We start from the raw sequence: 15616 nt of genomic DNA, 5'->3' as shown, positions 1-15616 counted from the left end.
GGGATGTGATTACTTAAGATCTATGATCTTAAAGATAATGGAAAATGGGAAAGATTCTGCTGGCATGAAGATAGGCAAGTGTCTTAACATTCAGAAATAATAAAGGAAAGAAATAATACATCAAAACTGAATTAAAAGTTGAAATTTATACTTTAAGAGAAGAAAAAAAAACTTAGTATTTTGAATTATTGCCAAAATGAATGGATATGTAATTTCTTATCAGAGAATGGTCAAGTGGAGGTATACATGAATCTATTGGGTAACATTATAAACATTCTTGATTCCTTTGCTTCTCCTCTCTAAATGCTATTTTAACATCTTTATATATCATATCAAATGCTGTCTAAACATGGTCTTTCCACTGTCATCATTTTTGAGAATAGGTTTCAACAGAAATGGTGGCAAATCTATTCCATTTTCCACCTCTTTCCATAGTTTCATTAATGTTTTGGAGATGATCTGGATAGTTAGATCTCATGTTACACTTTCCACTGGTTCACTTTGCCTTCTATGTTTTATATTTCTATTTTGTGAGACAATATTGCTAAGTAAAAAAAAAATATAGAAAACTGTCTTCTGTTACTTTCATAACTTTCAAAAATTAGTTCATATCCAAGGTAGTCTGTTACAGTGGAAAGATTACTATATTTGGTGTCACTGTACCTGGGTTGAAATTACTACCCCTAGTAGTAATCTTGGCTCAGTTATTTGACCCCTATGGGCCTCAGATTCTTTACCTGTAAGTGAAAAGTTTGGATTACATGATCTCCAAAGTTCTCTCCAAATCTAATTCTATATTGAACTTTAAATTGGTGATACCTTTAGCTTCTATTGCTTTTTTATTGCTCTCCATTGCACCAGCAAATCAAATGATTACTAGGGTTTGAGGGTTTGAGGATCTTTTGTTCTGTTCCTTTTGGTATTTTTTTTTACATTGGTTAGACTTCTTTCAGGAAGAGTCAGTACTTCCTCAAAATACCCCTGGGGAGGAAAAAAAAAGACTTTTCAAAGTCTAATGGATAAGTGTAAAATGAACAAAAGGGCTCATAAGTTTCCATGATGGGAAAGATCACATGATCAGGGGTTATTGGAAAAGGCTTCATTTTCAGTTTGAAATTGGCTCTCAAATGAAATTTAGGATCAAAGAGAACAGAGATAGAATCACATTCCAAAAAGGGGGATATTGAACTAGCTTTGTGCAATAATATTGAAGATAGCTTTCCATCCTATTTTACTTTTAAATATATTTAATTTGGAAGAATTCCTTTGGGAGAAAAAATAAGTTTTACATCCATAAAAAATTCCATTTACTTTTTTTCCCAATGAAATATTATCCCTATTATATAACATGTGATGTTATTACATTTTATTTTTCACCAAATAAATCTGGATATCATAGCCATTAGACTAAATACATATATACTGTTATTCTCTCTTTTAAAGGCCATACACAGTGAAGAATGAATTTAAATTCCATCCACAAGTTAATTGAAGAAACACACATTTTAAGCTCCAGCAATCTTCACTGAGATCACCTTGTGAAACAGAGCCACTTGCCTCACCACTCCAGGATCCCTGTAATTCCTACTTACTAAATCAAAGCATGTATACAAATGGTGCCAGGAACTTCTGTGCTCACTCTTATGGCAGCAATGATTGGGATATCTGTGAAGAGCTTCGAATTCGAGAACTTGAAGAAGTCAAGGCCAGAGCTGCCCAGATGGAAAAGACCATGCGTTGGTGGTCAGATTGCACTGCCAACTGGAGAGAGAAATGGAGCAAAATACGAATAGAAAGGAATAAAGCCAGGGAAGAAGGACGGCAGCTCAGAATAAAGTTAGACATGGCAATGAAGGAATTGAGCACACTCAAAAAGAAACAAAGTTCACCTAATGAAAAGGTATTATTGGATGCTGAAGTCATTAGGAAGGAGAAGAGTGGTCATGTGGAAGATTCCTGTCCACAAGAAGTTCAATTTCCAATGATTGCTAAGGAATATAATCCTCCTAAAATCAATTTGGGAAACATACAGATTTCTCCCAACGAAGATATAAGCAAGAAGGTAAGGGATAATTGTCATCAAATAATCTCATCTTCTAGAGACTATTTAAATTTTTTTTCTTTTAAAAATAAGTTTAAACATAATTTATTAAAAGCTATTCAGATATGTTCCATTTAACTTAACTAAAATGACAATGTAATGACCCATGTTACTTAGACAAAAAATACAGCTCTTTATCTTGACTCTTCTATTTTTCTGCAGTAGCAATTGGGTATAGAGGAAAACTCTATAAACAGTATTCAGAACAAATCCATGAAATAAGGTCAGAAGTAACTGTGGGTTGTTTCATTAAGAAATCACAATATATCACTTTTTTTTCTATCTCTGTTTAGTCTTCTATCTGAAAAGATACTTTGGCATGTAAAAAACATTACAAAAAAATCTTTAAGGTATTCCATGGCATTTTAGAGACTATAAAAGTAAGAGGTATAACATGGAAAGGATAAAATACATTTGGGTGCTTATAAATCTAATAGAATTAAGATAAACATTACTTTTGTTTGAATTCAATATATACTTCTCCAGTGTTCTGGCCCTCTACATCTCCAGCTTTCTTTTGTTTTTGAAAACAGGTGGTCAAACTCTCCCTGACTTCTCAGGGAGGTGAGAACACCAAACCCAGATATTGTTACCAGGTTTCCTCTGGATTGAAGGGTCTTACTTGAAACAGGTATACATAAATCCATTAGCATGGAGGTATAACACAATCACATAGAATATAACACAGGCTAGTAATGATGTAACAAACAACATGAATCAATATGAGGAATTATACATGTCCATAAATCCTAGAAGGAGCATAAATAATAACAATCACACATACACCTCCTCCATCAGCCAAGAGATAGTCCAAAACCAATCTATTGCCCACTATTTCATGGGTCAAAGAATCCAATGATTCCTTTAAGTTTTGAAGTCCTACAGTAGTTTCATCAACAATTTTTGATGTTCATGAGCCAAGCTTTTTCAGGGGCACATGTAGTCAGAGATGGAGCCACCCGATGTTTCTTGGGTCTTCTCCTTCTCTCACAAGGTGAATATGATTTGTTGACACCCATCTGATTCCTTCTCCATCTATCGAGATATAAGCAAACCCTCTCCCCCAAGCAACTAACCTATCTGGTCCCTTCCATTCATCATTTTCTGGATCTCTCCACATCACCTGGTGATCATCTAAAGATAATGGAGCTACTTGCACTGGTGGGTTATAAAACTTGTCTGCTGGAGCTAGTACATCTTCATCAAAAATCAAAAAATTGATCGTATAAAGAGCTAAATTTAAAAGTTCTCTAGGGTTACCTGTGGCTCTCCCTCTCTTTTGTTTTTGGAGGAGCATCTTGATGTCTCTGTTTCTCCTCTCTATTATTGCCTGTCCTTGAGGATTAAAAGGTATGGTAGGGTGTGTAAATCTGATAGTATGCACAAAAGTGTGCAAAGTGTTTAGAAGTATATGCAGGTCCATTATTTGTTTTTATTGCTTGTGGCACACCCATAATTGCAAAAGCTTGTTTAAGGAATTCAGTGATTACTCAGTCAGTCTCTTTTGCTGCTGGTATTGCAGCATGTCCTTGCTATAGATTTGCAATCATTAGGGGTTAAAATTTCAAAAGCCAAATTCTCTAATAACATCTTACCATAAGATGATGTAGACCCATAAAGATTGCATGCCTTTTTCAGATCTTTGATAATTTCCAAATTAAATGAAGTGTATTTTTTTCTTGACCTGAAAGTCAAACTCTTCAATCAAAAGGTACATTACTATTCTCAAATCAGATATATCTTGTTCTTCATTTTTAGCTTTAACTAATGCCTTTTATAAGTGTGTCATAGGGGGTGGCAAAGCTGCTGCATAACTCCTTTCTTGTTCAATTCTTCATGCTTTTCAGCTGCTTTATCAGCACCATCCCCTCCTGCTCTTTCTCCTTTTTCCTTATTTTAAAACTTGTGGGATCCCTTAAAGCCAACTGTATTATGTTGTATATAAAGAATGTTTCCTTAGGAATTGAATCAGGACCGTTATCATTGTGAAACTCAATTAGTTGCTCTCCAACTAGTTTCCACTTATCTGACTCTAATTTTTCTTCCTTAGAAAACCAAAGAGATGTACATTCTAATATTTCTAAGAGTTCAATAATCTGCTCCTAAGTTACCAACAAACCTTGCTTCTTTATTAACCTAACTATGCATTCTACACACTTCTCTTGGGATGGGGAAGGCTCTTTTCTTAATATTTGCCGTATTTTAGTTGAAAAATGAAAGTGACTAGTTTAGGCCTTAGCAAAGTTTTCTGCTTGTCTGTTTTTATACTCACCCTATTTCCAGGTCATAGGGACTTCTCCACTGAACTTATGATCGTGTCAGTTGAACTGCTGAGTATAGGTCCTTATGTCCACATTTGGGTGCCAAAATGTAATGTTCAGACTAGCTTTCTGAATGTCCTCTGGTATGAGATGGACAATCCTGAGAAGTTAAGAAGGGTGTAATCACCTCCTTTTTTGGTGTTTTTATCTCTCTTCCTGAGAAGTCAGGGAGGGTATGATCACCTGTGTTCTAAAACAAAAGAAAGCAGGAAATATAGAAGACCAGTATTCTGGAGAAGTATACTTGAAACAATGTGTTAACTCAGTGGAATTAATGAGATAACGGTTCTCTAGTTCACACATATCTAGTATAATATAATGGTATAATCACTCTAATTTGATATAATGATATAATCACTCCAGATTGGCTTATACTCTGTAAATTGTAATGATGTAATTGTAATAGGGTATTTAAGGGCTGAGAAAACTAGGGACAAAATCAGACTCAGACTGAGACTGATTGGAGACTGCTGGAGAAGACTTGAGTCAGACTGAGACTGGGTCAGACTTTGATAGACACAGACTGTGAAAGATTCAGATTGTGAAGGAAACAATAAAGGCTTTGGCCTCTATTCTTGTCTATCCTCATGGTGACTATCCTGCTGAGACTAAGGCCATTCTGTAGGACCTCCAGAAAGCTAGCCTGAACATTACAGGTATGGATAGCATTCTTCATCATAAGTTTTTCAGAGGAGTCTTGAATAATTGTATTATTGAGAATAGCAGTCATTCACAGATGATTATCCCACAACATTACTATTACTTTGTACACAGTATATTATATTTCTCTTGAGCTCATTGAGGACTTTCCATGTTTTTTTTCTGAGAACATCTTGATCATTTCTTATAGATACAATATTCCATAATAATACATATAATTTATTCAGCCATTCTTCAATTGATAAGCATCTCTCAATTTCCAAATCTTTGCCCTGAGAAAAAAGCTGCTGTAAATTTTTTTGTGCATTTTCTTTTTTAAAATTTAATTTAGGATGTATGCTTGGCATTGGCATTGTTAGATCAAAGGAAATACATGATTTTATAGCCCTTTGTGCATAGTTTCAAATTGCTCTACAGAATGGTTATTGATTTATATACTCATAAAAGTAAGGTAGAATTCCTATATCCATATAGAGTATATATTGTTTTCGGTTAAAACCAAATCTGATAAGAGTAAAACTCACTTACTCTCCTTTTCCTCTTCTCCTATTGCAAAAGCTTTTTCTTGATTCTTTTATTGCAGATAATTTATGCCAATCCATCTTTCCCTTACTCTAAGTACATTCTCTCATCCCTTAATTTTATTTTTAAAAGATATCATCTATTCATGTTCAGATCACACCTGTAACATCTAACTGCCCTAATAATGATAAAAGTCTTATGAGTTATAAGTATTATCATCCCATATAGAAATGAACATAGATTAACTTTATGTCCTTTATGATTTCCCTTTCCTGATTACCAGCTTATGCTTCTCAAGTTCTGTATTTGAAAATCACAATTTCTTTCAGCTCTGCTCTTTACATCAAGAATGATTTGAAAGTTCTCTATTTCATTGAAAATCCACCTTTTCCACCTGAAGAATTATACTCAAGTTTGCTAAGTAGATGATTATTAATTATAATCCTAATTCCATATCTCTTTGGACTATCGTATCCTTTAATATAGAAGCTCTAACTCTTGTGTTATCCTGACTGTGGCTTCATTATACTTTAATTGTTTTTTTTTTTTTTTTTTTTTTTTTTTTCCTGGATGGTTATAACATTTTCTTCTTGACCTGGGAGTTGTGAAATTTGGCAATAATATTCATGGAAGTTACCATCTTTTGGTCTTTTGCAGGAGGTGGCAAGTGTTTTCTTTAGATTTTTTTTATTTTACTCTAAAGTACTAGAATATCAGAAGTTTCCTTTGATAATTTCTAGAAAGATGATTACATTTGTTTTAATCATAGGTTTTTTCAGGTAGATTTATAATTATTAAATTACCTCTTCTGACTATTTTATAGATCAGTTGTTTATCCAGTAAGACATTTCACATTATTTTCTTTTTTTTTTTTTTTTTTCATTTGGGGTATTGTTTTATTGTCTCTTGCTTTATTATGAAGTCAGTAGCTTCCATTTGTTCAATTCTAGTTTTTAAGAAATTGTTTTCTTTGATGAGCTTTTCTAAATTCTTTCTTATTTGGCTGATTTTGTTTTTTAAGGTATTCTTTTCCTCATTAGCTTTTTGTATTCCCTTTTTTATCTCTTTCATTTCTCTTCCCAATTTTTTCTCTACCTCTCTTACTTGATTTTCAAAATCCTCCTTGAATTCTTCTATGATCTGAGAACAGTTATTCTTTTATTCTTTGTTTTAAAGTTTTTCATTTTCAAAACATAATGCATAATTTTCAACATTCCCCCTTGCAAACCCTTGTGTTCCAATTTTTTTTCCCTCCTTTCCTCCCACCCTCTTCTTGATGGCAAATAATCTAATACATCGTAAACATGTACAGTTCTTCTACATATATTTCCATAATTGTCATGCTGCATAAGAAAAATCAGATCAAAAAGGAAAAAATAGAAAGAAAATAAAATGCAAGCAAACGATAAAAAAAAGTAAAAATACTATTTTCTGATCCACTCTCAGACTCCACAGTTCTCTTTCTAGGTGCAGAAGATTCTCTTCAATACAAGACTTGGCTGTTGAAAAGAGCCACATCTATTATAATTTATCATCACATAATCTTTCTACTCCTGGGTACAATGTTCTCCTTGTTTTATTCACTTCACTTAATGTCAGTTCATGTTAATCTCTCAGGCCTCTCTGAAATAATTTTGCTTATCATTTCTCATAGAAAAATGATATTCCATAACATTCATGTACCATATATTCAGCTATTCTCCAACTGATACCATTCAGTTTCCAGTTTCTTGCCAATAAAAAAAGAACTATAACAGACATCTTTGCACATGTTGGTCTTTTTCTCTTTTTTATTATCTCTTTGGGATACAGGCCTAGTAGAGACACTGCTGGATTCAAAGTTTGATAATCTTTTGGGCAAAGATCCAAACTGCTCTTCTGAATGGTTAGATCAATTCACAACTTCACTAACAATGAAGTACTGTCATAGTTTTCCCTTGTTCCCACCAACATTCATTATTAGCTTTTCCTGTCATTTTAGCCAATGTGAGAGGTATGTAGTGGTACTTCAGAGTTGTCTTAATTTGCATTTCTCTGATTAATAATGATTTAGAGTATTTTTTATATGACTAGAAATGGTTTTAATTTCTTCATCTGAAAATTGTCTGTTCATATCCTTTGACCAATTATCAATTGGAGAATGTCTTGAACTCTTATAAATTTGAGTAAATTCTCTATATATTTTAGAAATTAGGCCTTTATCTGAACACTTAGATGTAAAATATATGAGTGTAAAAATTTTTTCCCCAATTTGTTGCTTCTCTTCTAATTTTGTATTCATTGGTTTTGTTTGTATAAAAACTTTTAAACTTAACATAATAACCTATTTTCCATTTTGCATTCCATAATGTACTCTAGTTCTTCTTTGGCCACAAATTCCTTCCTTCTCCATAGCTCTGAAGGGAAGATTATCCTTTGTTCTTCTGATTTGCTTATAGTACTGCTCCTTATGCGAAAATCATGAACCTATTTTGACCTTTCCTTGTTATAGGGTGTTAGGTGTAGGCCAAGGCCTAGTTTCTGTCACAGTAATTTCCAATTTTCCCAGTAATTTTTGTTAAATAGTGAGTTCCTTTATGATCTTTGGGTTTATCAAACTCCAGGTTACTATATTCATTGATTATTGTATCTTGTAAACTTAACCTATGCAACTGATCAACTACTCTATTTCTTAGCCAGTATCAAATGGTTTGTATTCACATTGCTTTATAATATAGCTTTAGGTCTGATACAGATAAGCACTTTTCATTTGCATTTTTTTATTAATTCCCTTAAAGTCTTGACCTTTCATTCTTCTAGATGAACTTTGTTATTTTTACTAGCTCTGTGGAATAATTTCTTGAGTGTTTAATTGGTAGATTAATTTAGGTAATCATGCCATTTTTATTACATTAGCTTAACTTACCAATAACCATTTGATAGTTTTCCAATTGATTAGATCTGATTTTACTTGTGTGAAGTGTTTTGTTATTGTGTTCATATAGTTCCTGACTTTGCCTTGGTATGTAGATTTCCAAATATTTTATATTATCTAAAGATATTTTAAATTGAATTTCTCATTATATCTCTTGTTGCTAGAGTTTTGCTGGTAACATATAAAAATTCTGATATTTCTATGGACTTATTTTGTATCCTACAACTTTGCTAAAGATGTGAATTGTTTTTAATAGTTATTAGTTGATTCTTTAGGATTCTTTTAGTATACCATCATATCTTCAAAGACTGATAATTTAGTTTTCACATTTATCTACTGATGCTACTAATCATTTTAAGGAAAACTCCATTTATTCCTAAACTCTGTAGTATTTTTAATAAGAATGTGTGTCAGATTTTTGTCAAAGGCTTCTTCTGTATCTATTGAGATAATCATAATTTTTGTTAGTTTGGTCATTGATACAGTCAATTATGTTAATAGTTTTCTTAATATTGAACAAATTCTGCATTCATGATATAAATCTTACTTGGTTATGGGGTATTATTCTGGTAATAACTTGCTATAGGATCTTTGCTAATATTTTATTTAAAATTTTTGCATTAATATTCATTAGGGAAATTTGTCTATAATTTTCCTTCTCTATTTTGCCCTGATATGATTTAGCTATCAGCACCATATTTGTGTCATACAAGGAATTTGGTAGGACTTCCTTCCCTATTTTTCCAAATAGTTTGCATAGTATTGAAATTAATTATTTTTTAAAAGTAGAATTCACATATAAATCCATGTGGTCCTAGAGATATTTCTTAGGGAATTGATTAATAGCTTTTTCTATTTCTTTTTCTAAATGAGACTAAATAATTTATTTCCCCTTCTGTTAATCTGGATAATTTATATTTGTATAAATATTCCATCCCACTTAATTTATCAGATTTATTGGCATACAGTTGGGGCAAAATAGCACCCAATCATTGTTCTCATTCTTCATTGGTGGAAATTTCACCCTTTTCCTTTTCTGATACTAATAATTTGATTTTCTTCTTTCCTTTTTCTAATCAAATTAACTAAAGGTTTATCTATTTTGTTGTTTTTTCATAAAAAACTCTTAATTTTATTTATTAATTCAATAGTTTTCTTACTTTCAATTTTATTAATCTCTCCTTTTATTTTCAGAATTTCAGATTTGTTATTTAATTGGAGTTTTTAATTTTTTTCCCTAGCTTTTTTAGTTGCATGCCCACTTCCTTGATCTTTTCTTTCTCTATTTTATACAAGTAAGCATCTAGAAATATAAAACTTGCCTAAGAACTGTTTTGGCTGAATCCCATAAATTTTGGTATGTTGTCTCATTATTGTCACTCTCTTGAATGAAAATATGGATTGTGTCTGATTTGTTGTTTCATCCACTCATTCTTTAGGACTACGTTATTTGGTTTCCAATTAATAGTGTTCTATTTTAGCTGGCCTTTTATTACATGTAATTTTTATTGCATTATGATCTGCAAAAGATGCATTTACTATTTCTGCCTTTCTGCATTTTTTTTGAGGTTGTTATGTTCTAAAACATGGTCAATTTTTGTGTTGGTTTCATACACCACCAAGAAAAAAGTGTATTCTTTTCTGTCTCCATTAATTTTTTTCCCAAAAATCTATTTTACCTAACTTTTCTAATATCCTCTTTACCTCCTTAACTTCTTGATTATTTATTTTATTGTTCAACCTATCTAGTTCTATATCTACCCAACTGGTACAGTTTGTTGCCTAAGTCTTCTTTCATTTCTCTTAATTTCTCCTCTTGGAATTTAGATGCCATAGCATTTGGGGCCTATATGCTTGGGATTGATATTACTTCATTATCTATCTATCAGTATCTATCACTTCATTATTATTTTTAGCAAATTGTAGTTTCCTTCTTTATTTCTTTTAAATAGCTCTATGTTTGCTTAATTTTATCTGAGATCAAGATTGCGACCCCTCCTTTTTTCACTTCTGCTGAAGCATAATAGATTCTGCTCCAGCCTTTTATCTTTAATCTGTATGTATCACTCTGATTTAAATGTGGTTCATGTGAATACATATTGGTGCATTCTGGCTTTTAATTCAATGTGCTATCCACTTCCATTTTATGGGAGAATTTAATCACTTCACATTCATGTGTAAAATTTCTACCTTTGCTTTTCCCTCCATTTTATTTTTCCCAAGTTACACTTTTCTCTTTCCTTTCTCCTTTTCCCTCTTCCTCAGTGTTTTACTTTTCACCACCATCTCCCTCAAACAGCCCTCCCTCTTTACAGCCCCCCTTTTTATTTCTTTCCCCTCCTACTTCTGTTTTCCTTTCTATTAGCCTCCCCCTTTCCTTTCTCCTTTCCTCTCCTACCTTCCTATAGTGTTAGACAAGTTTCTCTTTGAATCTAAATATGTTTAATATTTTCTCTTGGAGCCAAATCTGATGAAAATACTAAATGCACAATGCTCATCCCCCTCCCTGCTTTCCCTCTATTTTAATAGGTTATTTTTTGTCTCTCATGTAATGTAATTTATTGCTATTTTGCCTCCATCTCTATCTTCTTCCACTAGTATCCTCTTTCCACCTCTAGTTCCTTTTTCATATCAACACAATAAAATCAAATTATGCCTCCACCTCTAAAGTATGCCAATAATAGAGACACAGTTCTCATGAGTTAAACATATAATCTTCCCATATAGGGAGGCAAACTTTTAAACCTTTATAAACATATGTTTTTCTTTCCTTTTTGCCTTTTAATGCTTCTCTTGTGTTTTGTATTTGACTATCAAATTTTCTGTTTAGGTCTGTTCTTTTCATCAGAATTATAAGAAATTCATCTGTTTCATTCAATGTATATCTCTTCCCCTGAAAGATAATGATAAACTTTGCTGGATACTTTATTCTTGGATTGTTCCTTTGCCCTTCAGAATATCATGTTCCAGGCCTTTCTATCCTTTGAAATGGAAGCTTTTAGTTCCTGGATAATTCTGTTTACAGCTCCTTGATATTTGGATTATTTCTTTCTGGATTCTTGCAACATTTTCTCCTTGATCTAATAATTTTGAAATTTAGCTAAGATATTCCTTGGAGTTTTCATTTGCAAGTCTCTTTCAGGAGATGATCAGTGAGGTCTTTCAATGGTTATTTCACCCTCTGGTTTGAGGACATCAGGGCCATTTTCCTTGATGAATTCTTTAAAGATGTTGTCTAGGCTCTGTTTTTTAATCATGTTTTTCAGGTAGTCCAATAATTCTTAAATTTTCTCCCCTGGATCTATTTTGCAGATCAGTTGTTTTTGCAATGAGATATTTTCTTCTATTTTTTTCTTTTTTCTTTTCCTTCTTTTAGAAGTTTTGCTTAATTGATTCTTGATGTTCCATTGAGTCATTCGCTTCCATTTATTCAATTCTAATTTTTAGTGAATTATTTTCTTCAGTTAGCTTTTTTATCTCCTTTTACATTTTGCCAATTGAATTTTAAATAACTTGTTTTGTTCATTGGATTTTTTTTTCCAGTTCACAGACTCTGTTTTTCAAGAATTGCTTTCTTTTTTCATCTTGTCAAATCGATTTTATAAGTAGTTATACACTTTTTTCATTTTGATAAATCTTTTTTATGGCATTTTTGTCAAATAATTTCTCTGTTTCCTTTCACAAACTGTCCTGAAAAGTTCTCATTTCCTTTCCCCATTTTTATTCTAACTCTCTTATAAGATTCTTTTTTAATTCTTCCAAGAGACCCTTATATGTTGGGGATCAACTTGAATGGGATAAACTAAATGAAGACCTCAGAGATGTCAAATGAGAAAAGTTGTTGGGGGCTTCTGTGTTAGGATTTATAATCCTATATTTGCTGTTTGTTCTTTGTACTCCTTTGCTAACACCTTGTCTGTTTGGAATTGCCCTTTCTTGTGAGATCATAATAGATCTTTTTTTTTTTTTTTCTTCTTACATTGAGAGTTTCTGATTTTATTTTGGGTAAGGGTCACTGTCTCACACAATTTTGTGGGCTCATCCAGGATATTTCCTATTTGTGAAGCATCTCTCCCATATCAAATTTTTGGGGAGGTGCCCTCGAGAGTTCTTCAGTGGTCCTTGGACTTAATCCAGGAATTCACACTGATAGAATAAATTCTCCAAGAGAGAAACTCAGACAAAGCAAAAGTGGAAGTGGCCTAGTGAATATAGAGTCTCAGGAGATAAACCAGTTGAGAAAAAGTTATTCAAGCAAGTTGTATACAAAGCAGTTGTGGCAAGAAACTGGTGCAGGGGGAGGGGAAACTAAATGGTTAGAGTCCGTAAGAGGACTTTCCCTTTGTCAAGAACTAGTGAGCTGCCTGACTGACTGGGATTGGAAGTGGAAAACTTTAAGCAGTTGGTAAAAAGCTCCCATTTTCCTTTGACACTGGAAATTTATCATTGGAGATTCGGAACCATGATTTTTATGCTGAATAGACTCATTAGACTCCAGATCATGGTTGAAATAATTATTAACCAGACAACAAAGGCACTGAATTTGTTAGAAGACCAGACCAACCAGGCTAGAGAAACAGTACTCCAAAATAGATTTGTTGGCTAAATAAGATAGAATTTGTGGGAAATTAATATTTTACTGTTTAAAAATTGGTAATAATGGACAGGTAGTAAAGGAAATTGCCAAAGATATCAGAAAATAAGCCCATGTCCTATTCCAGATCTGGTCCTCACCATTTAATATCTCTTGGTGGTCTTGGTCTGGATGCAGCTGGTGGAAAGTGATTCTTTGCTTCCTTCTGAGAACTTTAGGTAGAATTATACTACTCTCTGCCTTGCTTCTGCTGTATGATACAGCTTATCACAAGGGTAGTACAGACATCACTGGTCAGATACTAAAGATTGAACTATCTGGATGGTCAGGTCCAGTGAGACTTGGAGTATTGAAATAACTAGGATGCATCTCACTAGAGAAAAAGGATAAACAGATCCAGAGGACTGGAGACAGAGAACAAGATGATTGAGAAAATGCATCAAGAATGGTTTGAGAGGTCTTCAAAGGTTAATAAATAAAGATGAAGGATGGAATGGTGGGGTTTTCCGTGTGTGTGTGTGTGTGTGTGTGTGTGTGTGTGTGTGTGTTTTTCCTGAGGTAATTGGGATTAAGTGACTTTCCCAGGGTTGCACAACTAGGAAGTGTTAAATGTCTGTGACCAGATTTGAACCTGATTTAAGGGTTGGTGATCTATCCATTGTGCTACCTAGCTGCCCCATTTTTTTTTTTCCTGAAGCAATTGGGATTAAATGATGTGCCCAGGGTCACACAACTAGGAGTGTTAAGTGTCTGAGACCATATTTGAACTCAAGTTCTCCTGACTTCAGGGCTAGTACTCTATCTACTATTTCCTATCTAGAGAGTGAAGTCCTCTCATAAGAATGTGGCCTTGACCTATGCCCTAATTATGGCTTGAGACTTTGTAATAACAAATTAAGTTATAGCTAAAGATTGCAGATGTTTGATTATCTTAGGAAAAAAAAAATCTTCCTGTTTCTCCTCCTCCACCCCCATCTTTTCATTAGCATTTAAGTGACTAATAGGTAAAGTGAGTTCTGGGGTTGATATTTAGTTCCTGGGTAAGAAACTTGGCAGCCAATGGGAGAAAAGGTCAGAAAGGCAAGTAGGAGCTTCTGCATAGGTTCTACATTATCCTATGTTTGCAGTTTGTTCTTTGCATTTCTCTACTGACATCTTGTCTGTTGGAAGTTGCCCTTTCTTGATAGATAGTAATAAATACTTTTTTTTTTTTTTTTTTTTTTTTTTTTTTTTTTTGCTTTTTACCTTGAGAATCTCTGTTTAAGGATTACTGTCCCACACAAACTTATATCACCCTTTGGGATTTCTTCCAGAGAAATTTTGCCTTTAACATCCTCAGGGTTTGAGGTCTGTTCTTCCCTGTCTCCATAAAATCTCCCTATTGTCAGAGCTGTTCTTGCTTTTTTGCTCATTTTTAAAAGTTAAGATCTGCTCTTAGGGCAAAGATGAAATTGTACCAACCTTCTACAGGAGACAGTGGCTTTATGCTACCCTGGGTCAGTGTACTGACTTCCTTCCTGTGCTAGATAGGCATGGTCAAGTCCCCTGTTATGCTGGGGTTCAGGGGCTCATTATTTGCCTTCTGTAGTTGTATGGGATGTCTCTCAGCTAATCTGCTGATCCACTGGCTTCTAAACCAGAACAGAGTAGCCAATGATGCTGTATTTTGCTTAAGAACCTCCCAGTAGATTTCCCCTCCATGCAGACACCACAGGGCCCTGATTCTTGCCCTACATTTGCACTTGGCTACTCCCCTCTGTCCATTTGAAACAAATCTTTTCTGACATTCTTCCAAAACATCTTTTGCTGGAAATTGTTACATTCCACATATTTGTCAGTTCTTCACTCCAAAACAAGTTCAGAGGCTCAATCTGATGTTGATCTGAGGGAAGACAGGAGGAGCTCAGACAAAAACCTGTCTATTCTCTACCATCTTGACTCTGCCCTGCCCCCTCTCCAATTATTATTTTTTTCCTGGAGGTTTTGCATATAGGAGATTTGACTCTGTTATCTTCTGAGTGTGTGTTTTGATCTTTCTTGTCACCTTTTTCTGTTGTTTGCTCATTTTCCCAGTTTATTATTTGGGCATTAACTCACTGTTTAAATCGGACTCTGTTTCCCGAGTGGAAGGTGCATTTTAACAAGCTTCACAGATTTTATGCAGCTGTTTTCAGAGATCTTTCTAGGGATCTGTAAGTTTTCAGTTCTCTCCTTGAGTATGATCCAAGGAGAAATGTGTTTACTAAGCTCCTGGCTTTTGCTCTGGTATGTGAATGACCACTTACTTGGTATGATGAGGAGGGTCCCCACTCCTTCCTTTAGTTGTAGGGAATATATACTGTAGCTATAAGTTCTATAGTGGTTGTGTTTCTACTTGACTTGGAAATGTAAGCCAGAACTTTAACCTGTATATGTTCAGAGTGTGCTATTAACAAATTAACAAATGATAAATAACTTTAAAATTCTGTAATTCATTCTAAAAGCATAATCTTTACCCATTTAAT

At 33.6% G+C, this 15616-nt stretch overlaps 1 protein-coding gene across 1 annotated transcript in view; it reads left to right on the top strand.

Annotated features, from left to right (window-relative positions):
- Window positions 1-1460: 1460 nt before the first annotated feature.
- Window positions 1461-15616, top strand: part of CCDC102B (coiled-coil domain containing 102B) — a 620750-nt gene continuing 606594 nt past the window's right edge. Inside the window, 3 exon segments of the mRNA XM_074279195.1 lie at window positions 1461-1500; window positions 1503-2075; window positions 5888-6016. Coding sequence (XP_074135296.1) covers window positions 1461-1500; window positions 1503-2075; window positions 5888-6016 — 742 coding nt within the window.

The sequence above is a fragment of the Sminthopsis crassicaudata genome, chromosome 1 (genome assembly GCF_048593235.1).
Source record: "Sminthopsis crassicaudata isolate SCR6 chromosome 1, ASM4859323v1, whole genome shotgun sequence".
In the NCBI taxonomy this organism is placed as follows: domain Eukaryota; kingdom Metazoa; phylum Chordata; class Mammalia; order Dasyuromorphia; family Dasyuridae; genus Sminthopsis; species Sminthopsis crassicaudata.
The sequence above is the reverse complement of the archived record's forward strand: the minus strand, read 5'-3'. Positions and strand labels throughout refer to the sequence as shown.